Genomic DNA, 28,000 nt, shown 5'->3' with positions numbered 1-28,000 from the left:
GAGCGGGCCCGAGAGGAGCGGCCGCCGGCAGGGCTGAGAGCTTCCCTGCGCCGCCGTCATGCTGGCCGCCCCGGACCAGGAGAACCAGGAGAACGTGCCTCCGGGGGCGAAGCTGGCCGCCCCGGGAGGCCGCACGGTGCTGGGGCCGCTGCGGGGGAACCAGCACCGCCTGCTGCAGCCGCAGGTGAGGGTCCGGGGGCGCTGCGGCTCGGCCCCCCGCCCGCCATCTTAGGCCGGGCCCTCTCCCTGCCCCGTTCCTGCTGGGGTGGGGGGGCTCCCCTTCCGCCCCCCGGGACTGCGGGGAGCGGGTCTTCGTGGTCTGCGCGCAGGTGGCGTGGCGGGTGGGGGAAGCCGCTCCGCAGGCGGGGTGGGGCTGTGGGCTCTTGCTGCTGCCCTTCGTGGCCTGGGAAGGCCCCTCGTCGTTCGTCCCGGAAAGGGCGCCAACTGGTGTCGCTGCTCCTGGGGGGCCCCCTTTGTAACTGGAGGGTGGGCGGCGTACGGCAGTCTAGAGCTGTGACCTGCAGGGCGGAGGAGGGGGCGGCCTGGGGCAGTGGGCTCTGTGGGGCAGAGGAGAGGGGCAGCCTATGGCAGGGGCCTCTGGGTCAGAGGAGGAGGCTCTCTGGGGCTGAGAAGGGGGGCAGCCTGCAGCAGGGGCCTCTGTGGGCCAGAGGAGGGGCGCTCTCTGGGGCAGTGGCCTCTATGACCCAGAGGAGGGGGGCTCTCTGGGGCAGAGGAGGGTGTGCTGCCTATTACAGGGGCCTCTATGGGCCAGAGTAGGAGAGTTCTCTGGGGGAGAGGAGGGGGGCAACCTGTGGTGGGGGGCCCTCTGGGGCAGAGGAGGGAAGCAGCATGGGGTAGTGGGCTCTGGGGCAGAGGAGAGGGACAGCTGAGGAGAGTGGCTTTAAACTTTTTAGTGCCAAGGCACCAATAAACAAAGTACAAGACTGGGAACCCACCATTGATCCTGCCCCCAGCATCCCTATCTGCCCGTCGTCACCCACTCCCCACCCTTGTTATGCCATTCCGGCACTGTTAATGGTAGCCAAATATTCTTGCTAGAGAGAACAGAAAAAGTTACCACAAAGCCTGGCACTAGCAAAAGCTGTTTTAGCACAATTGCTGAGAACCTGAGCAGGGCTGGGACACCATCTCCTGGTACCTGAAGGTGCACCAAATGCCTCCCCCTTTACCTGGTGGACCTCTAGTGCAGTGGGCTTCAAGTCTTTTTAGTTTTGGTAAGTTTCTGAGACTCCACAACTGAGGTTTTGTGACCCCGTTGGGGTCCCAATCCCAAGGTTGAAGAACACTGGTCCATAGTGTCTTATTTGAGGTCACGTTAAATGATGTCATGGGCATCTCACTCAGAAGCATGAAAAGCATCTGCATCTCACTCAGAAGCATCTGCACAGTGAATTCGGGGGTGGGGAAGCAGCCCTGGGACTTGCTACAAGTGAGACTTGCGCTAAGATGTATTGCATCCCCAGCCCCTATATTCAGTGTGCTGCTTGCATCTGGAATAGGAGCTTGGGCAGGAGGATGAGAATTTCAAGCGAGGGCAATGGTACTGGGAGGACTTCTGGGGGCTTGGGTTGGCTAGCTTTTCTCCCCTATCCTCTATTTTCCTTATTAAATATGCTTCTGTTGTGGAAAAATATACTTAATGACAAATGTACCATTGACTGGTGGCTCCCTTGACCTATGGGCCATTGGCCGCAGTGCCCCATTAGGACTACAATCCTATACATTGTATAGGGGGTGGTTTTTTGGTGAAGATTTCACAGCTCCCCTGGCTGATTTCAACAGTTCCCCAGGGAGCCATGGCTCAGTTTGGGAACCACTGGACTAAACAAAGGGTGCATAACTTAAGAACACTGCAAGAGGGGAAACATTAAGTGACTGAAATTGTAAATGTAGGTAGATCCTTTTGAAATATCTGTAATAGTTTTTAACACAGAAAGCCAAATTCTGCCAACTCCCTCATAAGGCTTCAATATTCCCTGTGTAATTAAAGCTCAAAGGACTTGGGGTGTGTGTGTACAAACACGTGTTCCTGCATCTCTGATGTCTTTTGGATGGCCTTATTTTGCTTTCCAACTGATTGGTGGTCAAGTACCTATGCCTGCCACTATCATTCACACTCATACAGCACTCTTTAACAGCAGTCTCTTGTTATAGGTCCCCCTCAGTGAAGTACCCTGGAGTACAAATGATGAAAACTATGTCAGCTTCCCTGTGGGCAAAATGGGGAATAAGCAGCCTGCATTTACCATCCATGTGGATGAGCCTGATGACCCCATACCGAAGAAACATGTATCGAAAAAGAATTCACCTAATGAAGAGATTCTAGGATTGAAGACTGCTGTTGCTTCACTGGGAACCAGAAAGCCTCTTACTCCAATAGACAATCCAATGGATTTTAGCTCTGGTGAGGACTACATTTTATTTTACATGAATAGGCTTGCACAGTAGTATCTCCATCCTTTGGTGGCCTTGGTTAAATTAATAGGAATACAGGTCCTGCCTTGTTATACATGGATTTTTTATACACAGATTTGACTCAACAAGAATGGCCCCTACAAATGAGAAGGAATGTGCTGATCCCTGGAAAAGGGAAAAAACTCACCCCTTTAAAATCAGTTTAAAAAACTGCTTTTTATTGTTGCAGAGACAGTCATACAAGTGATTATAGGTATAACCCAAGTAGTCACAGACTTTTTTATTTCAAAGCTGATGAGAAGGGCCCTTTAAATTAAAGGAAAACAGTCCTTTAATAATACTGGCTGAGAATCCATCAATCATTCTCTGCAGGCTTCACTCCTCCCTTCCCCCTGAGCACATGAAAGAAGGCTAAATGGCAGCGATTATCACCTTCTCTATTTCCCCCTTGCTGAGGCTCCTGGTGAAGGGAGGGATTGCTGCCTCCTAGTGAATCCTAAGCGCCTGGAGAGAGACTGATGGCCTCTGTGTGCATTACAAAGGTCATCAAGGCTGTTTTTAAATCACCAGAGCAAAGAAATTTTGTTTTCTGGAATGGAACCCTTGCGAATAATAAGACTCAACCTATACATGAGTTTGTGGGGTCTCTGATCTTTCTTGCAAAAATATCCTAGGCATGGGGTGCTAACATATCTTGTCAATTTCAGAGGTGGGTTTGCACACCTTAAAATCCTAACCTGAACGAATTCTAGAATCTAAAGAACTTTGCTGTTCAAATTGTATTATACAGCTTTCTTGAAGAGCTGTTATCTATTGGACACAGGGCTGTCTGCCTTACAAGTGTGACTTCTTACGACTGAATTTAACCTGTTCGTATATTTTAGGGTCTCCAAGTATTATGGATATGTCAATAGTTCAAGATGCAGAAGAGAAGGTGAATGTTAACCATGTACCAGATTACATTGAAGACATCTATAAGTACCTTAGAGAAATGGAGGTAAGGGAGTTGACATCAGAAATGCCATTAACTCATCTTTGCTTGATCTGAGAAGGGATAGGTAGGCTTGCAGAATCAGGCTGTTTTGACTAGGGGTGCTTTTACTTGTACTTGCAAAGTTATTGAGCCTCTTAGTCCTAGTTACCTTGTGTGGTCATGCTTGTTTCAGGATGTCTTGCAATTCCAGGCCCTTGGTCTCCCAGTAACTTGCATAGCCAGTGCTTGGCACAACTGCATCTAATAGTAAATATTTATTGAGTGGTTGGTGTGTAGCCTCTGCTATTTCTGGCTGCATCTGAGGAGCTCTAAAAGCCAGTCCTTCACAAGTTTGTGCACACAGCTGCCCACCAACTGGATAAGCAAATTTGAGATTAATACACCTATAAGAGCACAAAGTGGGGCAGAACAGCGCTTTTTTGCTATTGGGGAAATAAAGCTTGTCTGCTGCAAGTTTTCTTGTTGTATACAGTTATAAGTGCCTTTCAAAGTGGTGACAGGTAATTTTCACATGCCTTTCATTATAGGTGAAATGCAAGCCTAAAGTAGGTTATATGAAGAGGCAACCAGATATTACAAATAACATGCGTGCTATTCTTGTGGACTGGCTAGTGGAAGTTGGTGAAGAATACAAACTGCAAAATGAAACTCTGCACTTGGCTGTGAACTACATTGATAGGTTTCTCTCTTCAATGTCTGTGCTCAGAGGGAAACTTCAACTTGTGGGAACGGCTGCCATGCTCTTGGCATCGTAAGTAAACTTGGTATCTGCCCTGATGGCTTAGTGTTGTATTTTGTCTTGTGGGAACAAAGCTCTTCATTTATGGAAGCTCCAAGTTTGAAAGAATACCAAGTATATTGTCTCACATCTACTACCCAGTGCTGGAAATAGGAACAAGTACCTTGCAGATATTTCTTAGATCTAAGCACTACCTGCTTTCACTGAATTTTTGTTAGTGTTTTAAAAGCCATTAACTTGTGTTATGACTTGTGTCATGGAGAGAAGACCTTTCCTCGTGCTTGCAGCAAACTTGGACACTATCAAACTTTGCTGGCTGCTACATTTGCCACACTAACCTAATACTTCAGTTATATAATGATAGGGGGGGGGCTTGTTAACATTGAGTTATACATAACATTCCATTTCCCTCTTCCTGTAGAAAGTTTGAAGAAATCTACCCTCCAGAAGTAGCAGAATTTGTTTACATCACAGATGACACTTACACAAAGAAACAAGTCCTGAGGATGGAGCACTTAGTTCTGAAAGTACTGTCATTTGACCTTGCAGCTCCAACTATAAACCAATTCCTTTCTCAGTACTTCTTACACAGCCCAGCCAGTGCCCAAGTCCAGAGCCTAGCAATGGTAAGTGTTGCTTCTGGGGGAAGTGGGAGACCAAGACCTGGGAGATTTTTGGGGTTCCCTTAACTTGCTATCCAAGTAGTGTTTGCATTTCTGTTGTGTTAAGTGGCATGACTCTCATGGTGATGTCACCAGAAGTAGATCTCCTCTGAGAATAGGTCTCTTAGTCTGTTTATATAGTGGAGGCTTGGCACTGCCATATCTGCAGGCTTGGCATCCACTGAGTTTAGCATTTGCAGATGCTGAGCCCACGCCTCAGAAGGCTTCCCAGACTCAACTGGAAGTGACTCTAGTCACATCCAGAAGGCCTTTTGGAGAAAGGCTGGGAGACTGGCATGACCTCCTGGTAAGTTCTGGCAAAACTGGCACCCTGGCCCCACACAGATTTTGGTATCTGCTGGGGGCTGTGGAACTGATCTCCCCACACATACAGAGGGCCCACTGCATGGCTTCCATAGGATCCAAAAGTAAACTTTTGAAGGAACAGCTATCAATTCTTTCTGCAGAAGTGGAGTCCTTGCTTTTGACTGCAGTCAAAAGCAACTTGAGTGTCCGAGGCACCTAACAGAAATGTCTGATAATAATTCCTTTGCCTTTCTGCTGTGCAATGACAATATAGCCTTTCATAGCAAATCAATTCTACCTGTGTATGGTCTCGGCCTCCTGGAAATTATATAATCCTAGTTCAAAATCTACTCCTACTGCATGTTAAACATGATGGTCTTTTCAAGGCTCTCGTTATTTTTAAACCTGGAATAGTCTTGAAGTACCAGCTTTGGGTAATAGAAAATAGGAAAGGACACCTTGTACAGAAATGACCCTGACATTTCTCTGCAGTACTTGGGAGAACTGAGTCTAATTGATGCTGACCCGTACCTGAAATACTTGCCATCAGTAACTGCTGCTGCAGCTTTCCACATAGCAAACTACACAATTTCTGGCAGAACCTGGGTATGTATAAAATACTTGACTCTCATATGTATTAACACTTATACTGTAGGAGACAAGCTGTTTAGCTGGTGCAGGTAATATATAGTTATCCTTTGTTCAAGGATTCAGTGGTGCAATATATTCACTGATATAAAGGCTGACTTTTTAAAAGTATGGTCACTGGTTAAGAGCCCAGTCCTATGATTATCAAGTATCTCATTGAGGTGTATAGCTTTGCAGCCCAAGTGTTCATGGCCATAGCATGTAACTGCACTCTACTAATAAGCAGTTGGCACCGTGAGTTGTTGCAGGGGGGGAATTGGTGGCTCTGATGCACTGCAGTGATCATGGTGCTTCGGGGACCCAGGGACATTCCCATGTACCTGGGGTTTCCTGCAGCCTCCTTTAGGGGGTCCCAGAGGGTTGCAATCACTTCTGCAACCCACCATGCAGCTGCAATGAGCTCTGATCTGCTTGAGGCTCACTTCCGAATTGCACAAATTGGAAATAAGCTCTGAGAGCAGATTGGAGCTCATTGCAGCCACACAGAGGGTTGCAGAGATGGCTGCAAGCCTCTGGGACCCTCATGGGGGCTGCAGGATGCCCCATGTAAGTACATGAGGATTTCCCTTGGTCCCTGCAGCACCATGATTGCTGCAGCACTGGGATGCATTCCTGGGCCACTCTCCTGAAGGGGCAATGGCCCATTTCCAGTGGCTGCAACCCACCAGTTAGGGAACCGCTGACTTAGTGCATCTTAAGTGGGAGACTAAATGGCTTTCTGTACAGCCTAGTTCAAGTTCTAAGAACTTGGGAGCTCCTGATCCTGCCTACATGACATGAACTGCTTAAGGGAACTGAAAGATAAAATCCATTCTGTGGCTCCTCAGCAGAATAACCTTTTCATGACTATGGTTTTGAAAGATTAATCTATGTTAACAAGAAGGGAACTGGGGTAGGATAGCACCCAACTTTAGTGTTCTGCCATCACTACCAGATTATCCATGGCATAAGAGCAGCTTTTGTTGCCTAAAACAACTCAGTTGAATAACCATCTGATGCTTATTTTCCTGGTAGACTGACTCTCTTGCTAAAGTGACAGGATACACAATTGACAGTCTTAAGCCTTGCCTCATGGATCTCCACAAGACCTACCACAGAGCAACACAGCATACACAACAGTCTATACGGGAGAAATACAAGGGCTTAAAGTAAGTGCTCATCAAAAAGTCATGTCTTGCTGATGCAATCCAAACCACATTTTGGCAGTGCAACAGTGTTTTGAAGTAGCTGCTAAATACAACTATTCAGTCAAGGTTTCTGACCAAGATGTGTAATTGCCTCTCAGGCAATTGTTCTACTTGGCTCCATATTATCTACACTGGCAGCAGCTGATCTTAAGGTTTCAGATGGGTCTTTCCCAGTTCTATTGGGAGAGGCTGGCTCTACTGAAATTGCAATCCTAAGCATGTCTACTTAGAAGTAAGCCCAACTGAATTCAGTGGGGCTTTACTCCCCAGAAAGTATGGGCAGGATTGCAACTTAAGACACTGTCCTTTCCCACATCTATTTAGCATAGTATTGAAGAGTCTCTCACTTGTCTTTCAGGTACCATGCAGTATCGCTCATTGAGCCACCGGAGAGGCTAAACTTATAACAATGAAGAATCAGACTTGACATTTCAAATGTATATTGTGTGACCATAAATGTACAGTTTAAAAATATTTTAGACTTAAATCATTCTGGTATATTACCATAGAAAATTATGGAGTTTTCTAATTTTATGGTTTTAATGTAAACTTTTGTAAATGCAATCTTGTTCCAAGTACTTAGATGGAGCTCCACATTTAATGTTTGAACAGGCTTAAACCATGCAGGGAAACTCAAGTGTTCTTGCTTATCACTTAAGGAGGAGCTGCATGTAAGTGGGGATTCTAACTAAATAGCAAATCAAGAGAGTTCAATGCAGCCTATGGCATACAAAGGCTTAGCCCCTCCCCATACCCCATGTATAACTTAAGTTGCTGTAGCATATGTGGAAAGTCAATTACTGATTAACTGTTATATTCTCAGCTATCAACTAAGTACCCCAACTGGCTGCTGAATAAGCACATGCCACCAAGCTTTCATTTTAACCCATAATGGAGTCTGGAAGCAGGGAATATTCTTAGAGGCCATGGGTAGGTAGCTGTGGTTTGAAGTGTTCTGGCTTTGTGTCTACTGACTTCATGAAGTAGAACTAGGTTTATTCTCCCTGCTGTTGGAAGTTTCTTACCTGCTGCTGCTGGAGGCTGCCAAACTGCGTCCTCAATTATAACAGCTCAAGGCCCTTGGTATGGCTGGCTGGTCTACTTTGGGTATAATTAGGAGTACTGATAACAGTTAAAGACTTTTTTATATTTGTAAGGGTAGCTATTTTATATTTTTTTAAGTAGGACCGAAGTCCTGTAAACCAGACTAACACTGCTGGACATGATGTATTCAGCCAACCAATGTATGGAAATCTCAGTGTAAAACCACCTTGAAGCTGGTCAATAAAAAACCTCTAAAAGGACGTGGTGTTGGCAGTAACTTCCTTCCTTGTACTGTGGTATGTCCGTGGAGGTAGAGATAATAAGTAGTAACCTAACTTTTCAGGAGAACTGCCTTGCTCAAAGCTGCTTTGAAAACACCTGGGTCTGTCAGTGAAGTTGTCTTGAGTAACTTACTTGGCCAAGTGCTGAAGGGAGTAGTAGCTGCAGAACAGTTTGCAAAGGGATATGCAAGTTCAGGAGACTTCAGGCTGCATCATAGTAGCCTGAACCTAGCATACAGCATCTTCTTTAGATGTTGCATAAAATGACTTGCCTATAAGAATGTCTTCTATGAAACAAAGGGATGCATGACTCCTAGCTTTGGTAGCAGCAATTACTATCTTACCCTAGAATGAGGTGTAGGCATGGAGTATGCTATATTAGGACTCATTTTTTTTAGAATAAACTTTCTAAATTGGATAGCTGAAGGATAAAATAACTATACACACAACCTTCATTAGGTGCAGACTCTGTTCCCATGGCTTTACTTATCCACAGCAATAAAAGTAAAACCTACATCACTACCTATGGTCTCTTCAAACCCATTCACAATAGCCAAAAATCTGAGATGCCTCAGGCAGCTCTCAAGGCTGAACAAGTCTCCATGAGTTCTTAGTGGTTCTTGGTAGCTTAAGTGCTAACTGGGTCACACTATTTCAACAATGGCAGTGAAGCATAGTACTAACAAAAGTGTCTTGCCAAGATGTTGGAGATGCCCTTGTTATTGCCTAACTATTCAAGACAAGATTCAGGTTTGTATAGTGCAGAGGGTCCACGGGAATCTAACCGCGTTTTTCCCATAAGATCTAATTATTCCACAACCACAAGGTTTTTGAGAAACCTAACCCCAGCAGTTAATGAAAACTGACTAAATGTTTCTGCTACAGCAGGGTAAAGCAGCTGCCTAAAGTATTGTTTTTATGTCAATAAGTAGACAATCCTGCTGCAAGGTTAAAAGTGTTGAAATGAGTTCAGTATTATACTGCTTCTGGTGCTGTAACCCTCATATTAAACCTTCAGTTGAACTTTCTGGCATATGGTTGCTCTTGATGTAAATACACTCACAAAAGCTGCTTCTGAGACTTACTAGAAAGACTGCTTTTATATAAATCACATCACTTAGCCATAGCAGTGCTTCATTTTAACACAATGTCATAACGTGTTATTAATTACATACATTCATTTTAATTAATGTTTTACACAACTTCAATATACACAGAATTTCTCTCAAACAGCTTTTTTCTTCTTTTTGCTCATTGATTTCTTACTCACATTGTCCTGTTTGGAAGAAGACTCTGTCCTGTGAAGCAAAAAAAGCATTTGAATGCAAACTGTCCCATTGTAATTACAGCATCTTAATAGTAAAGTAGGCCAAGCAAATTTACTTATGTGAGCAGCATGTACAAGGATGGAGGCTAAAACTGAGTATGTTTTATAAGGCCCACTGAACACTGGAAATTGTACATAATCTACCTTTGCTTGTTCCCTTTACCACACATAGCCCTTGGAGAGGTCCATAGGTACTACCTAAAGTCTTAAACTTTAAAGAACTTGCCAACTGCCAATGATGAATTCCCTGACCTATATTTCCACATATATATAATAAGTTCTGCAAAATAGATGCAGACCTATTTATTGTTTGGTTATATTTAGGCAGCACAACCAACCCTAGAAACACCAAACTTCATATGCAACCTTTGGTATTAGGGGCAAATGTAGGAAAAGCATGCTTTCTCTCCCTTGCCCATACCTTCAAAAATGGTGAGTCAACTTGGAAGTCCAAAGGAGCAGGGCTGGTCTTAGCTTTCTCTATACTAACAGGAATTTCTTTTAAATAAATTATGGGAAAAAAGGATCCTTGAGATTACCTTTTCTTTTGTGTTTCTTCTGGCTCTAGAATGATAACATCTTCCTCTTCACTGTCTGTTAACACAATTGTCTCAGCTTGAAAATGGAAGAAGATTGTTGCTTGTTAGTATACTTTTTCTAAAAATGGCTTTGCATGCATCAGTTGTCATGTTGGGACAATTTTTCATTGGTAGTTTTTTTTCCAAATCATTTATCAGGTAGTTCTTCCATACTGTGTGGAGTGTTCCCATAACAGCTCTGCCCATTGCCAACAGTGGCTATGGAGCTATGGAAGTTTTCCATGCAACTTAGAAGAACCTCATAATATGCTACATGTTACAGCAGCATGTCAAAGTGTAATAAGTTCACCGCCCAAAGGCTAATCAATCTTCAAAATATTACTAATAAAGTCCAGGGCAAGGTGACACCCTAGGCAACATTTCAGTTTCAACCTGTTTTAGGATGTAGCACTTAAAACATTTTTCTTGTTCTTTTGGAAATAGCCAAATGTCAGTTTGATACAAACTCTTGTTAATTCTCAATAGCATAGCAGGGAGAGGATCAATGAACCCCCCCCCCAAATACACATACCATTCTAAATTATCTTTAAAAACAGACCAATTGTGGGTCATTATTCATAAACACTAACATACATAAACATTATTCAAGGCAGCAATATTCAGTAGCATTCCTCCAGATCCTAGGTAATTTTCTAGTTTAACATTAAGAATTGAAATCAATTACAGCCAATTATGGGTATATGCAGGAAGAGCATGCATGCAGCCAGATGCATTTCAAAAGTGTTCAGTGTAGACCAGACAACTGAAAAATAGCTTCCCAATTCTGCCAATCAACTGTAGTAAAATTTGCAAGAATGCCTCCAGGCTGCCTCAGATTGTGGTATGAACACTCATTTCACTATAGCTAGTATGCATTAAAGTAGCAACATCTATAAAAAGAAATTTCCAGTGTGAAACTATTGCCCTATTCCATTTTACCTATTATTATTATTAACTAGCATTCACGCAAAACTACACTCACTCACTTTTCTGATTTCTGGTCCCAATACGAGCATCTCCCGTTTCCATACTCTGTTCTACAGCGGTAGATTCCTCCTGGGGAACTTCATCCACATCTTCATCCTCTTCCTCTTCAGATTCCTCAAAATCTCCCCATGAATTCTCAACCCCTTCTCCAATCTGGGCCGTGCCAGAAGCCCATAACACTGGCTTGGCCATACTAGACTTATTAAGAAAAAGTTGTCCAAAGTATGTTATAGTATGTCAAATTAGATGAGCCAAAGAGCTAAGAAATAGGCCTGATTTTATGCCACATTATAGCTTGGGGGAAACAAGCTTCAACCTGTTTTGAATACTCTAAGTATGAGCTGAAGAAATCTCATTATACTTTCTGAAAGGACAGGTATGATCACCTACTCATGAGCAGACTGAAGAAGCTCACCTCAAATACAGCACAGTGGCACCCATTCCATCTGCACAACTACTTTTAATGCAATAAATGTGTCGTTATGAATTTGCAGTCCAGATGTCTTTTCCCCTCAAAGTTGTGCTGCAGTTACGTAAGGATAGAACATTTTCTCAACACTAGGATCTGTATTGTATGCCTGGAAAAAATACATTACTGGAAGTGTATCTACACTGCTATGTGGACATCATGATCACCTGTTGATTACGATATATGAAAGTGGTTCCCAAACCGTGAGCTGTGGCTTCCTAAGGAGCCATGGAAACTAGCCAGGGGAGCCGTGGAATCCTTGCCAAAAGCCTGCCACCCTATAAAATGCATAGATTTGAGCCCTTATGGGGAGTTGCGGCCAATGGCCTAGAAGGTCAAGGGAGTTGTCAAGTCAAAAAAAGTCTGGGAACCACTGGTATGAGATCCGTTAGTGATAAGTAACATCAGTTCCCTTTTGTGAAGTCTTAAAACAAAGTACTTCATATATCTAGTGCAGTGGTTTTTCAACTGCTGTGACGAGGCATGCCTCAGGTTTGCCGTGGGATCAGAGGAGGCAGGCAGCAGCCCTGTGCCCTCGTGCGGGAGAAGCGGCTGCTTTGAGCCTCCTTCGGCAGGCAGCACAAGCAAGGGAGCAGCCAGCGAAGGGGCTGGCCATGTCTGCTTTGCATCCCACACAGCAGCTGAAGAGCTTGCTCCTACTACTGAGCACGACTCAGGTTGCAACCTGATCCTCACTTTCCTGGGAGTAAACCCCATTGGCTACTATTGGGCTTACTTCTGAGTAGACATGCACAGGGTTGGGCATGAAGGCAATTGTTGCCTGTCTGTGTGATGATTGACCGACAGGAGGTGGGAGCCGCCAGGAGGTGGGAGTGAGTGAGAAGAGGGAGACAGAAGCGGGCATGCAGGTACATAGGCCCCCAACCTGAGGCCCCTGAGGGCACTTTGGGACTTTTAGAGGAAGGGAGCTGGGCCACAATCCTATCCACACTTACCTAGGAGTAAGCCCACTGACTATAATGGATAGGATAGGATAGCCATGCATAGGATTGGGCTCTGGGAGTGCTATCCCATCCACACTTTCCTGGGAGTAAGCCCCATTGACTATAATGGGGCTTACTTCTGAGCAGGCATAGGATTGGGCTTTTGGTTGCACTCTTTTTTTCTCAAATACACAAGCAGCAATTGGCACTTCTCTCTCCTCTTCTCCCACACCCCACCCCTTTCCCCAGGCATATTTCCCTCCCCCCAAATCTCACAATCAGTTAGCAACTCACCTACTGTCCCTCATCTTACTTGTCTGCACCTTCCAAAGATAAAGAATCACTGCCTCACATTCTTTCTCTCCCCCACCCCCAGTTTAATCATGCACTTGTTTCAATGTCTCCTCACTGCCCCTCACCTGCATTTCTCCACTATGTGATCAGCCAAAACTTAGTCAGTAGTCTTTGCCAAAACTTTCTGGCACTTTTGATAAGAATTTGAACATAGGATTTTTCCTCCTTTTCAGAAACCACATATACTTCCCTCTCCATGCTTCTTGTCAATTTCTTTGTCAGGTAATGATTTAATTGTATTAATTTTATTAATTCCAGATTAATTGTAATGTAGTAATTTAATGTAAGTAAAAAACTGGTAGTGTGCCTTGACAATTTTAGGGCCTTGTCAGGGTGCAGTGAGCTGAAAAAGGTTGAAAATGGCTGATCTAGTGGCTGTGTTTTTTCCCTGCTGTGTGGAGTGCTCATCCCAGTTGTTTGATCTTTCATTGAAGGAAAAGGCAGCAGCAAGATTACAATAACCCACCGCTTCAGAATACTTGTGTGCATGTATTTTGATTTCCTCACTGTATACTTGTCTACTGTAAGAAGCCAGCTCGAGCTCTTCAAACCTCATTTTAAAAAAAGTTTTTAAAAGCCAAATTATTACCCACCACAGTAAAGTTTTTCAGAGTGCCCGCCCACCCACTAACTGCAAGACGTAGCTGCAGCTTGGTTCCATTTGGATTTTAAATCATGAAGAAAGGCTCTTGGAGTCCTGTTCTCTTTCAGAGGCCAACCACAACATTCACATTGTTCTTGAACACTCTTGTTGACATGAATTTATGTAGACTTGCAAAACACACAATGATTTGGGTTGTCTTTGAAACTGGAATGGGAAAATGCATTTTGTTGCATTGGGGTGGGGACCCTTTAATTCAACTCAGGATACTGTGCTCCTATTCTCCTTAGCATTCCCCACAAACGCAGACATTCAACTGAAGGCAAAGTTGCAGTAAAAAGGATACACTTCTGAAGGGGGAGATGCTTTGGCAATTATTTCTTCAGCTTGCTCTTTGACATCATGAGTATCAACTGGGGCTTGTTCTATCTTAAAGGCAGTTATTCGCTGGTTGGAAATAGATTCTGCAAATCCAAATTTCCCCCCTTCTTTCCTATTAAAAGAAACACATCCTTTAAAAAGAAACTTTAAACTTTGCTGTGCTATAGGTTTACATGTTCCACAAAATAAATGCTGCTACTTCTTTCTATGATAACAACTGGGAATGCATTATGCTCCTAGATATAATTTGGAGGTTGTATTTGGAAAAGCAGTCCAGAAAAAAAATTACTGCTAGTAAAATTTTGCACCTTCCTCTCCATTTAAAAACAAACCTTTCCCCCCTCCAGAAGTTATGTTCCACATCTACATGGCAAATGTCAGGAAATGTAACTTCCCAAGAGTAGGCAGACTGATCCAGGGGAGTAGTGAGCAAGTGCACATTCCTTCCTGCTTTCCCTATATTGGACCAGCAGCTGAATGGGGGAAAACCATGGTAGACTGCTACCATCCCAGGCTACAGAGACCAGACAGAGGAGAGCCATCTGGGAAAAAAGCCCTCCCAAGAGAACTCTACCCCATGTGAACATCTGATGTTTCTCAGGGCTCATATGCTCCATGTATAAATGTTAGGACCAGGACCCTGGAACAGCATGAGCAATTAGGGAAGGGAAAGTACTCAGCTATTCGATTCAGGGTTCCTGTTTTGTTTTAGCTTTCTTGCTCACTGCCTTTTCTTTCTCATTTGTTAGCTTCTCTGCACCTTATTTTAATTTCAAGTTACCACCCCATTGTTCTGACTTTTCCACATTTCAATAAACCTTTTGTATTTTTACCTACCCCAAAATAATTACTGGGCTGGGGCACCTTCCCTATGAGGAAAGGGTACAGCATTTGGGCCTCTTCAGTCTAGAAAAGAGGCGCCTGAGGGGGGACATGATTGAGACATACAAAATCATGCAGGGGATGGACAAAGTAGATAGAGAGAAACTCTTTTCCCTCTCAAATAACACCAGAACCAGGGGACATCCATGAAAGTTGAGTGTTTGGAGAGTTAGGACAGACAGAAGAAAAAGTTTCTTTATCCAGCATGTAATTAGTTTGTGGAACTCTTTGCCACATGAATGGCATCTTGTATCTTGCCTGGATGCCTTTAAGAAGGGATTGGACAAATTTCTGGAGGAAAAGTTCATCACGGGTTACAAGTCATAGTTGGTACATGCAAGCTCATGGTTTTAAAGGCAGGCTGCCTCTGATTGCCAGATGCAGGGGAGGGCACCGGGAAGCAGGTTATGTCTGTTGTCTTGTGTGCTCCCTGGGGCATTTGGTGGGCCACTGTGAGATAAAGGGAGCTGAGGGAGAGTCAGCATGGCTTCTGTAAGGGTAAGTCTTGCCTCACGAACCTTATAGAATTCTTTGAAAAGGTCAACAGGCATGTGGATGCGGGAGAACCCGTGGACATTATGTATCTGGACTTTCAGAAGGCGTTTGACACGGTCCCTCACCAAAGGCTACTGAAAAAACTCCACAGTCAGGGAATTAGAGGACAGGTCCTCTCGTGGATTGAGAACTGGTTGGAGGCCAGGAAGCAGAGAGTGGGTGTCAATGGGCAATTTTCACAATGGAGAGAGGTGAAAAGTGGTGTGCCCCAAGGATCTGTCCTGGGACCAGTGCTTTTCAACCTCTTCATAGATGACCTGGAGACAGGGTTGAGCAGTGAAGTGGCTAAGTTTGCGGACGACACCAAACTTTTCCGAGTGGTAAAGACCAGAAGTGATTGTGAGGAGCTCCAGAAGGATCTCTCCAGACTGGCAGAATGGGCAGCAAAATGGCAGATGTGCTTCAATGTCAGTAAGTGTAAAGTCATGCACATTGGGGCAAAAAATCAAAACTTTAGATATAGGCTGATGGGTTCTGAGCTGTCTGTGACAGATCAGGAGAGAGATCTTGGGGTGGTGGTGGACAGGTCGATGAAAGTGTCGACCCAATGTGTGGCGGCAGTGAAGAAGGCCAATTCTATGCTTGGGATCATTAGGAAGGGTATTGAGAACAAAACGGCTAGTATTATAATGTCGTTGTACAAATCTATGGTAAGGCCACACCTGGAGTATTGTGTCCAGTTCTGGTCGCCGCATCTCAAAAAAGACATAGTGGAAATGGAAAAGATGCAAAAGAGAGCGACTAAGATGATTACGGGGCTGGGGCACCTTCCCTATGAGGAAAGGCTATGGCGTTTGGGCCTCTTCAGCCTAGAAAAGAGATGCTTGAGGGGGGACATGATTGAGACATACAAAATTATGCAGGGAATGGACAGAGTGGATAGGGAGATGCTCTTTACACTCTCACATAATACCAGAACCAGGGGACATCCACTAAAATTGAGTGTTGGGCAGGTTAGGACAGACAGAAGAAAATATTTCTTTACTCAGCGTGTGGTTGGTCTGTGGAACTCCTTGCCACAGGATGTGGTGCTGGCGTCTAGCCTAGACGCCTTTAAAAAGGGATTGGACAAGTTTCTGGAGGAAAAATCCATTATGGGGTACAAGCCATGAGGTGTATGCGGAACCTCCTGATTTTAGAAATGGGTTATGTCAGAATGCCAGATGCAGGGGAGGGCACCAGGATGAGGTCTCTTGTTATCTGGTGTGCTCCCTGGGGCATTTGGTGGGCCGCTGTGAGATACAGGAAGCTGGACTAGATGGGCCTGTGGCCTGATCCAGTGGGGCTGTTCTTATGTTCTTATGGCAAGATGTGCCTTTGGCCTGATCCAGTAGGGCTCTTCTTATGTACCTGCCTGGTCTCAGTTCACTTGGGAGTGGGTTGCCATGGCTCTCAATTGGGTCAGGTTCTGTTACTGGCAAGTTTTAAAGGAGACCTCCTAGCTTTTGGGGCACATCGTTCTGGGGCACACACTGGGGAGAAAAGCTTTCCCATAGTGGTCTCCTTGTGATTGGCCTTCCTAGCTTTGGGTGGTGGCAGTAGACTACCAGTTTCCCTACCAATCCCAGTCTCCCCACTCAGAGAATGAAACAAGGAGGTAGAAGCCATTGTTACTAGGCATTGCAACCATTTTACCCTCAGTCCTCCTTTAAGACAAGCCTAACATAGACCCTGCTTTGAGTCCTCACCACTGATATACATCAGGAAGGCAAAAGGGATGGGAGAGGTGAAAAATAGGTACCTAATCTCCACTGTGTTTTCTGATTCGAACTGTAATGGGACCCAAATTTCACAATAGACCAGATTTAAGAACCATTTCATTTTTAAAATAAATTGGGTTTATCAAAGTCCACTCTGAATCAAGGTAGAAAGTAACAGGAATGCTCTCCCATCTCAACATGATTACTATGTTCACAGTTTCCCATTAGCAGCTGATTTTATAAAGAGAACAAGTTAGTGATGTACATTAACACCTGAAACACATAGCATTCTCAAAACTCACCTGACTTTCTGATCATTCTCCAAGGCTTTTTGAATTAACTCTGTGATTTCTGCTACTTTAACTCCTGTTATCTTACTGCATCTCAGAACCTGTGGCAAACAAATTAATATTGAAATATGAGCAACTTAAAAAGATTTCTTCATAGGACACATTTACATATTGGGGTGGCCTGGGATCAAGAAGCAGGAAATATATATTTGCCTCAAAATTCAGAAGGTGAGGGGAGGTCAACTCACAGCAAGTAGGTAGGGTAAAGATAGCATGGACTTAAAGCACACCCCAGGGGCTTTTGCACTATTACCAATACTGAAAGTGGGCACAACATTGTGGACCACACAACAGAAGCTCATTTAACATTCAAATTTCAGGAAGCCACATACTACCTGATCTTTTAACAGCATAATACCACCACTGGATTGAATTGTGCAAATCTCACGGTGTTTATTCATGGCAATCACAAGGAGGCCATCCATTACACGTTCCTCCTGTTCACTGGGATCCACTAATAAGTATGTTCTGAAATCATTTTAAAATAGACAATAAGAATCTGTGAAACACATAGGACAGATGAGGAGCCATACAGCCTAAGAGGCAAGGTAATTATAGGCAGAAGCTCAGGATGATTGAGGGCCCAATCCTATCCAATTTTCCAGGGCTGGTGCAACCGTGCCAAAGGGTCATGCGCTGCATCCTGTGGTGGAGGGATAATTACAGAGGCCTCCTCAAGGTTTGGGAACATTTGTTCCCCTACCTTGGGACTGCATTGCAGCTGCACTGCTGCTGGAAAGTTGGATAGGATTGGGCCCTTAATTCAGTACATTTCACAAGTATACCTTGAGGGAAGTGTAATGTGCTGGTCCCTTTAAGATTCTGACTGGGTTTGTTGAGGCTGTAGTTATTTTGCCCCAGCTGATGTAAAGTTGTGATTGTTGAAGACAGGAATGTGGTCAGCTGATTTGGTTGGGGCATTAAAGAGAAGGGAAAGAAGGAGGAAGGAACTTCATTGTTAGCTAGGAGGATGATTTTTCCTTGGTTTGGAACTTGCAGGTGAAAATGTGCCTCTCTTGTATTATTTTAAACAGCCTTTCTGTGAATTTGGAATGTGGGGGGTTTTTATTATTGAGTTAATAAAGTGGGGGATATTTTGTAACCCTTGTTGATTGTTTTTTCATTTGTATGTAGGAACTGAGCACTCCTTACCCCATCCAGCCCTTCTCTCCTTTTTTTTGTGAAGGGAGCTTAAGGTCAGTAACCCAGGAGATGGGTCTAGGACTGTCACAGAGAGCACTCATAAAAATTAGTCAAGTTAAACTATGCAGTGGGAATTGGTTTTTCAAATTAAGCAGATTATTACTTTTTAAAGGAACGTTTCTATGGTCCCTTTGGTGTATTTGTCCAAATTCTGATGCTGACAAACCATTTTCTGCCCAAGGAACAATTACTATATTTACTAATTTTAACTTCCACAGCAATAGTAGCAGAAGAACCCCCTACCAATCACTTTAAGGAAAGGGCTGTCCCACTCTACACTTAGCCCAGCTCCCACTTGGGATCATGCCAATGGACCCCTAATTTACCACCTACTTAATGCACCAGCTCTCATTCACTGAGATTACAATGCTAACTTACCCTTCTTGGAAGAAAGCAAAGCTTACACAAATGGGCATATGGTGGATGCTCAGAGGGACAGGATCTCGTTCTTCAGGAGTATACTAGAGAATCCAATAAACAATGCATTACTTCAACAATTACACAGGTAATAGGAAAACAGAAAATAAAAAACTCAAACTTTACTGGATTAAATGCTATGAAACTATGTTTTTGTATTGTATAGCAACGAAGTGCAAACACTGCTTTTATTGCTGTAACAAAATAATCTCCGACTGTATTAAGAACATAAGAACAGCCCCACTGGATCAGGCCATGGGCCCATCTAGTCCAGCTTCCTGTATCTCACAGCGGCCCACCAAATGCCCCAGGGAGCACACCAGATGACAAGAGACCTGCACCCTGGTGCCCTCCCTTGCATTGGCATTCTGACATAGCCCAATTCTAAAATTAGGAGGTTGCACATACGCATCATGGCTTGTAACCCGTAATGGATTTTTCCTGCAGAAACTTGTCCAATCCCCTTTTAAAGGCGTCCAGGCCGGACGCCATCACCACATCCTGGCAAGGTGTTCCACAGACCAACCACACGCTGAGTAAAGAAATATTTTCTTTTGTCTGTCCTAACCCTCCCAACACTCAATTTTAGTGGATGTCTCCTGGTTCTGGTGAAAAGATTATACCATTAGGTTGTGACACAAACTGGAGCGGATACATTTTAGGAAGGGTTACAATTCAGTGGTGGTCCCAAATTCAATTCATGCTGTCTCCAGGCAGGGCTGGGAAAGCTTTGCCTCAAACCATGGAGAACTGCTGGCAGTCAGGATCAAATACATGGTTTGTTACCTAGTTGTTAACAATACATGATGGACGAATGGTCTGACCCAGGCCATTTCCAATATAACCCTTTGTATAAACAGGTAAAAGTTTCTTCCCCTATTCCATATTTTATGCACTTCTAATATACTGCACGAGTATCCCAAGTCCAAAATCAGTAGGATATATTTTAGATGCAATAACTAGGGATGAATATGAAGTTAATTGTGGCATGGTGACCCATTTTTAATAAACAGCTTGCTAGGATTATTGCAAAGAATGCTAGACTCAGTGGCTCTTAAGCATGAGTGCATATTCAGGATCAGTTAGCACATTAATGCTTTAACAACTCAGTAGTCCCAAGTACAGTGATGTCTCGCAAGACGAAATTAATTCGTTCTGCGGATCGTTTTGTATTGCGAAAATTTCGTCTTGCAAAGCTAAACCAAACAAACCAAAAAAAAGCAAAAAAAATTCGTCTTGCGAAGCACGGCCATAGAAAAATTAGTCTTGCGAGTCACCCAAAAAATCGCAAAACGCTTCTGCCTTGCGAGTTTTTCGTTGCGCAAGGCATTTGTCTTGCGAGGCATCACTGTATATGCATACCACTGGGATGCTAGTAAAAAAATAAAAGCAGTCCATTCAACACCAGTGTCAGTCCACAAATGCAGTAATCATCCAGTTCTAAATAAACATACCAGCATTACTTCTTCTCCCTGCACAGACACATCTGGCCTTCGAAAGTGGCACAATGCGGCTATTGCTGCTATACTGGCAGCATCAATAATGTTTCCATTATGATTCAATAAATGTAGGTCCACACGAATTTGCCACACCTCAGAAGAAACAAAACAAGCGTTTTCAACACCAGCTCACCGCACACAGCAACAGTACATTTTCACTGCCTAATAACTGTCAGCGTAAAAACTCCGCTCTGTCATGTACTGGCCATACATTTATCTAGTAGGTCATTGTTAAAACTAGAGAAAACAGGATACTCAAAAAGCAAAATTCACAAAAATTAGAGAGGCACATTTCTGGTGGTTCTCAAAATGTGATTAAAAACATCACTTTGGAAAATCTCTGAAAATGCAGAAGTATGTGCAAGGTGGGAGATACAGTAGTAGCACTTTACTACCCGGGCAAAAAAATGCAGACAATTATGTAGGTGACACTGTGCTACTGAAAACCTTTACAAGAGCAACAGTGAAGCCTTGTGTAGTTTTCAGTCTTAAACAGCATATATATGCCAAGAGTATAAGTCTGCAATACTATGCTCTCATATTAGGGAATAAGTACCATTTAAGAGCCCAATCCTGTGCTTGGCAGCACGGCTCTGTACCAGTGCTAGGCTAGCGTGGGGCAGTTGCCCAGCTTTCGCAACTTGGCGGTCTCCTGGACTGCCAAGCTGTGGTACAGTAAGCAGGGGTGGGGACGGGGAGGAGGCGTTCTGGGGAGGGGGGAGGCCGGCAGGGAGAGAGCAGGGGGAAGGCATGACGCAGGCATGTGACGCAGGGAGGGGGCAGGCTGGAGGCTGCCAGGAGGAGGGAGGGAGGCGGGTCCACAGGATCCAAGGCACTCGTGGAGGGCTCTGCGCCCTCCATGAGCGCCTTTACTCCCATTTACCCCATTGCGGGGCTGCTTACCTTACCAGGGAGAAAGGGATGAAAGTCCCCTTCTCCTGAGGTGCCTCCCTTGATAGCCCGGGGCACGCAGGATCCGGCGGCAGCCATTCTCCATGCTGCTGAGCCTGGGTGCCCCGGGCAGCTCAGGATTGGGCTGTAACTTGGCATGAGGAATCAGGCTGTTGAAAACTAATTTGAAGCAATTAGCTTTCATACCTATTATCAGTCAGCACTTAGTTATTCTGTTGATGAACAGGTTGAAGACAAAGTAAACCTTGCGTTTCAGAAAATCTAGTTACATCAATGCACAAGTTAGACTGCTGAATTAGTGTTTAATTTTTAAAATAAATTGGATGGTAATAAGTACATATTCTAAAAACATGACAACAGATGTCCTAGCATTTATTCTTCAAAAAACATACAATTCCATACCTTTTCACCAGCAACAACACACAGAGATTCAGTATCTATGCACTTGGAATTCCGTAGGCATCTTTCTAATAGCCGATTCAGTTTTATAAGAAGCTCAGACTGTCTGCAAATTAATATATGAAAATACTAACAAATATAGAAATGGGAACAGTAATTTCCTAATACTATTTTAAAATGTTGTTTAAAAAGTTTAAACTGTTAGGGAGAGAGGAACTTGAATACCTTCCAGGTTCAAAAGCAGGCGATGCCATAGGAGAGAGCTCAAGATTAAAGAAAAGTATGCCCTCTGTTGCACGGTTTGGCTTTGGGGCAACAAGTTCACATGAGACTTGTCCAAGGACTCTGCAAAAGATAACCCCACCAGAAAAAAAACAACACAACCTCTTAGCAAGATATTGGAATGCTATTTCCATTTATTTGTATTTCAAAGCACGTCTAACAATAAGCTATTTGAAAATTCCTGTTTGCAATACAGTAGCTCAATTTACCTTCAGCAACTAGCAAAGACAGGGTTGCCAGGTTGCAACTTGGGAAACCGATGCTATATCTTTGCATTGCCTATGACAGTGTTCTTCAACCTGTGCACTGTGACTCCAATGGGGTTGCAAAGTCTCATTTTTTTTTTTGGGGGGGGGGGAAGTCCTGGCAACCTTTCAAAGCCTGTGCAGGAGAGTGCTTGAATCCAATTCAATAATGGTGCTGCCTTATCAAAACTGAATATAATCCTGCACAGCTTCTTCTCACTGCCTTGCCCCATAACTCCTAAGGTTGGCCCTATTCAGCTGCTGCATCACAGGGTTGTTGTGAAGACAAAAGAGTTGGGGAAAGCAGGTTCTGGAGAGTGGGTGGGATCTGCTTCAGGTCCCCAGTCTCATACTATTATTGGGGTTGTGGCACAAGAAAGGTTAATTTATGAAACAGGTTGATCTATGAAAAGCTCTTGTTCTTTCATCTATGCCTCTCCCATGGTACCTGCTGTAGTAAGCAGGACACCATATGTGAAGCACAGCATTATTTCTAGAAGAGGCAAGTTTACTATGTGAGGCAACTGAGCCAGAGGCAACAAAACGAAAGCAAGTAAGGTTTTCAACTATGGGCAGCTGAATTCCCGGTTGTGAGATACCTGGTTTTCCCAAGCTCCACAATACAGCAGCCATGATCAGAGCCAAAGGAAATACGGATATTTCTGTAGTCGTAGCACTGTCGTCCATCCAGACGCTACAAAATCAAAGCAGAACAGTATTACAGCGGCGAAGTTGGAGAATGAAGAGGGTGGCAACAGGGGCTACAGAAACCTAACAGTTCATGGTAAAAAATGACTTCATGTAGTCATCTTTAACACAGTTCAGCCTTTCTGCACACAAGGGCTGCCACCTGTTTACGGACAGGATTTCTGTGCCCTGAATAGCTGTACAACAGCCAGAAGTCAACAAGGTGCAGCTTTTCCTATCCTAGCTTTACCTATGCCAAACAAGTGTCACTGCTTGACTTCTTCCCGACACGCAGTTTTTAAAGACAGAGATGCCCTACCATCTAGTCCAGCCTCCTGTATCTCACAAGGGCCTACCAGGTGCCTCAGGGAGAACAGAAGATAACAAGAGACCTGTATCCTTGTGCCCTCCCTTGCATCTGGTGTTCAGAGGCAACCTACTTCTAAAACAAGAAGGTTGCATGTTCCCTCATGGCTTGTAACCTGTGATGGACTTTTCCTCCAGAAATCTGTCCAATCCTCTTTAAACGGTATCCAGGCCAGGTACCATGACCACATCCTGTGGCAAAAAGTTCCACAGAATGATCACATGCTATGTAAAGAAATATTTCCTTTTGTCTGGATTAACTCTCCCAACACTCCATGTTAGTGACTGTCCCCTGGAGCTGGTGTTGTGTAAGAGGTTAAAGAACATCACTCTATCCATCCCCTCCATATCATGTGGCAAGGAGTTCCACGATTAATATTTCCTCACTCTCCCCACACTCAGTGTTAGCAGCTGTTCCCTGGTGCTAGTGTTGTGTGGGAGGGAAAAGAGCATCCCCCGTCTATTCCCTGCATAATGTCTTCCCTCATCAAGGAGTTCCACCAATTATTATTTCCCGACTCTCCCCACACTCAGTGTTACCAGCTGTCCCCTGGTGCTGGTCGAGAGGGAGAACATGCCTCTATCCCCCCCTGCATCACGCCTTCCCCATCAAGTGGCAAGGAGTTCCACTGTTTAATATCTCCTTTGGTCCGTCCTGACTCTCCCCACACTCCCTGTTAGCGGCTGTCCCCTGGTGCTGTGCGAGAGGGAGAACATGCCTCTGTCCCCCCCTGCATCACGCCTTCCCCATCAAGTGGCAAGGAGTTCCACTGATTAATATCTCCTTTGGTCTGTCCTAATTCTCCCCACACTCCGCGGCTGTCCCCTGGTGCTGCTGCTGTGCGAGAGAGAGAACACGCCTCTATCCCCCCCTGCATCACGGCTTCCCCGTCAAGTGGCAGGGAGTTCCACCGATCACTGGCACCTGACTCAGCGCTGGTGGCTGCCCCGCGCTGGAGTCGCGTGAGGGGGAAGAGCCCCTCTCCGCCCCCTGCCCAACCCTCTCCCTGAGCGCGCCACAGGCGGGTCTCCGAGGCGAACCCCCTCCGAGCACCTTCCTCTCCTCGATGGCGCGCAGCAGAAAGCGCTTCTCGCAGTTGGACAGCGGGGTCTCCTTCATGGCGGCCGCGCCTCTCGTCGCCAAGCTCTACGGCCCCGCCCCCTTCGGGCCACTCGCCCTATTCTTTCTCCGGCGCGTCGTATGACGTCATAGGCAAGCGACGTCCCCCGAGGCGCGCACGTGGAGAGCGTCCAAAGCGGCTCTCCCGCTCTCGGGCTGAAGCTGTAATACCAGGGGGCGTCGCTAGAGGGCGCGCGAGGGCTCGTGTAGCTCTTTGCAAAGGCACCTGCGCTTTGGAGAGGCTTCTGTTTCTTGAGACATCCATTTATTAATGGCATTTATTATTTGTTAAAAGTTAAATAGATTTATTGATATGTAAATAATATAAAAATATACATAAACATATTTAAAATATATATAAAATTTATTACCTATTTCTTAAAATTTATTATTAATGATATTATTTAATATAACCATATATTATAATTAATATATTTTTGATATATAATTCATAATATTAATTTTAATATATTACACTTTATTATTTATTATTTGAATTTAAATAAATTGATAAAGGTTATTATTTTTATTATTAATAAATGAATGAATTTATTTAAATTTATTTAAATGAATGAATTTATTTACGTTGGTGTTTCATTTTTTTTTACCGTTTCTACTTATAATTTGTATTTTCATTAACCAAAATACAACACAAAACAAAAAAATGTGTTTTTGTTTAGTTTAGACAGGTAACAAGTGATGAGCCCAGGTGGATAGATTTTGTGATACTGTATTTATTGTATTCCCTCCCCCCCCCCCAAGAAAAATTAAATTACATTTGATGGGGTAGCAAATAACCTCTAAGAAGAAAGGGGAGGGAGATTAAATTTTAGTATGTTGATGGTGATTATAATGCAGGTAATTTATTTAAGCCACTTTTGCCCAGTTTTGCATATACGCAACAGACACATAATAGGTACACCTGCGGGCTGGGCAAAATTGGGTTAAGACCCAATCCTAGGCATGTCTACTCAGAAGTATGTGGCATTGTCATCCTGCCATTGTAGCAGTGAGTGCAATTACAGCAGTGGCCTTTCATGTCATGACCCCAATAAATAACCACATAAAGTATGAGACTGGGGACCCACTGCCAATCCCACCCCCCTCCCACCACCCAATCCGCCCATCCCTGCCTTGGTCTTCCAGATAAGTTAGGAACAGGAAGAGAGTAATGGTGATCATGGGACAGGCTTTGAAATATTACCATGACCCCACAAAAGAGGCTTTGCGACCCCATTGAGGTCTAATCATGATTAATCTATGTAGCAAGGCCATGTTCAGTTTTTTGTGTTGTCCCTTTGCAGGAGGGGGGTGACTATAATAGACCATAGTGCCATAGAATCATTGAAACAGAGTTGGAAGGGACCTAAAAGGTCATCTAGTCCAACTCCTGCCTCTAGCAGGAAATCCTCCTAGAGTATCTCCAGCAGGTGCTTGTCAAGCCTCTGCTTGAAGATTTCCAGTGAGGGGGAATCCACTGTTAGAGTGGGTTCTTGCTGGCAGAGGGATCCCAGGTCTGACTGATGCCAGTATCCCTTCTACAAATTTGAGCAACGTTTATCAAATCTTAAGTATGCTCGGTGCAAAGGAGGCAGGACAAATAAAAGCCTGGAGGTGCACCATTTCCAGTAATGTCCAGTAATGGACTTCCACTGAAACATCAACACTGCATTCCAATAGTGTAGTGCTTGGATAACAACCCCATGTGGGCCAGAAGTGCAAGGAGCCAGTCACCATACATCAGAGGAAAGCACCTCCAGGATGCCCACATATCCAGCTCCAATGCTGGTGGACAGGGAATTCCAGGCAGGATGGCAGGAGATGCAAGCCTAATTGGCGGTGGCCACAAGCCATCATGAACAGGAGGATCTAGAAACAGTCAATGTTGGTGGGAATCGAGTGCTCTGATGTCAGTGTGCTGTGATTGGCTGTGGTGTGTAGTCAATATCCTATGCTGTGTTGTAGAAATGTGCACAGGGAGAACAAGGTGACATGGAATGCCCACCCAGTAGTACTACAATACAAACATACATAAACTGCCATCTGTTGAAATGCTTCATTTGCATTTTGTGCAAAAGGCATTTTAAAACTGGTGAACCCAGATAGACTTAAAAAATAGAACAGAAAAATAGGTAAGTGCTTTCCCTGTTTCAGAATGACAGCGTTGAAATTTATGGATTTGCCATACTGTAGTATTGAAACATGTATATTGTTCTGCTCTAATAAGTCAACAATAATTTATTTTTCCTACCACAGAGTTTGCACCATTAGTGCAACCATTAGCAATTGGTTTGCTTTTTTTTTTTTTCCTAATCTGCTCTGCTCTTCCACTGCACCAGTCATAACCTCAAAAATTGATGAGAGATCACATTTCAACTATTTATGGATTCAGTAAGCAAAACTGCCTTCTATTTTGCCAGGTCAGGCATCTAAAACTATTACTGTCATCAACTCCTGAACAGAAGCGACTCTGCACAGTCACAGGCTTTTTGAATTGGAAATGCCAGGAATGGAACCTGATGCCTTATGTAAATAAGTGCTGTGCCATTAAGCTGTGGTCCCTTTCATGGGTACATATTTGTTGTCACAGACTTCCCTGAAGCAACTGGGATTGGCCAACCCTTGAAATGGTGGACAGGACAGTGTCCACTTCTGTCCTCCCTTTTGCCTCCACTGCAGCTGCTACCGTTCCACCCACTCCCTGAATTGGAAAAGGAAGAGGGGGTGTGGAGCAGAAGAAGAGATATGGAGGAGAGGAGAGTGGTGGGCTAGAGTGTCAGAGACACACAGCCCAATCCTGAGCTGCCCATGGCGTGGGGCTGCAGTGGTGCCAAAAATGGCTGCCACCACGTCCTTTGCACTTTGGGCAGCTGTCTCCTGCTCCTCTGCAGAAGGGGACTTTCGTCCCCTTCCACGTAAACTGAGTAGACCCCCAAAAGTTGGTGGAGAATCAAGAGACTCCATGACGGGGAGTGAACCCGACACAGAGGCTCTGGATCTGGTCCCACCTCCCTCCCTCCCTTCTCCCCCCCCGAACACCTCCCTTCTGTCCTTTCCCTGCCCTCCACCTGCCCCCCTGCAATGCCTCCTGCCCACCTCCCCCCACACCCTCATTTACCTCTCCGCTGCTCGGCCGTCCGCATGACCACTGAGCAGCAGAGCTCTGGCGGCTGCCCGGCACTAGTCCAGCGCTGGCCAGTGCTGGGTTAGCACCAGCGCTTGCTTGGCAGTAGGACCCACAAACATGCCTTACTGTTTAGGATTGGGCAGTCAAAGCACTAGCCCAGCAGTTCTTAAACTGTTCTCAAACCAGCGGCTCGTGACCCAATTTTTGTTGGGTCATGAAACTGAGGGTAGATTAGGCTATGTGCATCAAGGGATAATTAGCTGCTGCATAAATGTTGCGTATACACAATAGGGATCAAATGTGTATACTTATGGGCCG

The 28,000-nt window shown here is 44.5% G+C and overlaps 2 protein-coding genes across 2 annotated transcripts; one reads left to right on the top strand and one right to left on the bottom strand.

Moving 5' to 3' along the window:
• The first annotated feature begins 58 nt into the window (after positions 1-58).
• On the top strand, positions 59-8,249 carry CCNA2 (cyclin A2). Its single transcript, XM_066631790.1, has 8 exons — positions 59-184; positions 2,176-2,425; positions 3,321-3,433; positions 3,958-4,181; positions 4,591-4,795; positions 5,630-5,743; positions 6,800-6,933; positions 7,331-8,249. Exons 1-8 carry the CDS (start codon positions 59-61, stop codon positions 7,377-7,379), a joined length of 1,215 nt encoding a protein of 404 aa, XP_066487887.1. The 3' UTR covers positions 7,380-8,249.
• Positions 8,250-9,378: 1,129 nt separating this feature from the next.
• EXOSC9 (exosome component 9) lies at positions 9,379-24,606 on the bottom strand. The gene is made up of 12 exons (XM_066631789.1): positions 24,490-24,606; positions 22,982-23,076; positions 22,081-22,200; positions 21,859-21,961; positions 20,500-20,637; positions 19,007-19,089; positions 17,761-17,893; positions 17,378-17,466; positions 13,904-14,050; positions 11,189-11,382; positions 10,164-10,239; positions 9,379-9,595 (listed from the first exon to the last, which is right to left on the bottom strand). Exons 1-12 carry the CDS (start codon positions 24,553-24,555, stop codon positions 9,523-9,525), a joined length of 1,317 nt encoding a protein of 438 aa, XP_066487886.1. The 5' UTR covers positions 24,556-24,606; the 3' UTR covers positions 9,379-9,522.
• Between the last annotated feature and the right edge of the window lie 3,394 nt (positions 24,607-28,000).

This window comes from Tiliqua scincoides, chromosome 6 (genome assembly GCF_035046505.1).
Source record: "Tiliqua scincoides isolate rTilSci1 chromosome 6, rTilSci1.hap2, whole genome shotgun sequence".
Taxonomy (NCBI): Eukaryota; Metazoa; Chordata; class Lepidosauria; order Squamata; family Scincidae; genus Tiliqua; species Tiliqua scincoides.
Note: the sequence above shows the minus strand (reverse complement) of the source record. Positions and strands in the feature narration are given on the sequence as shown.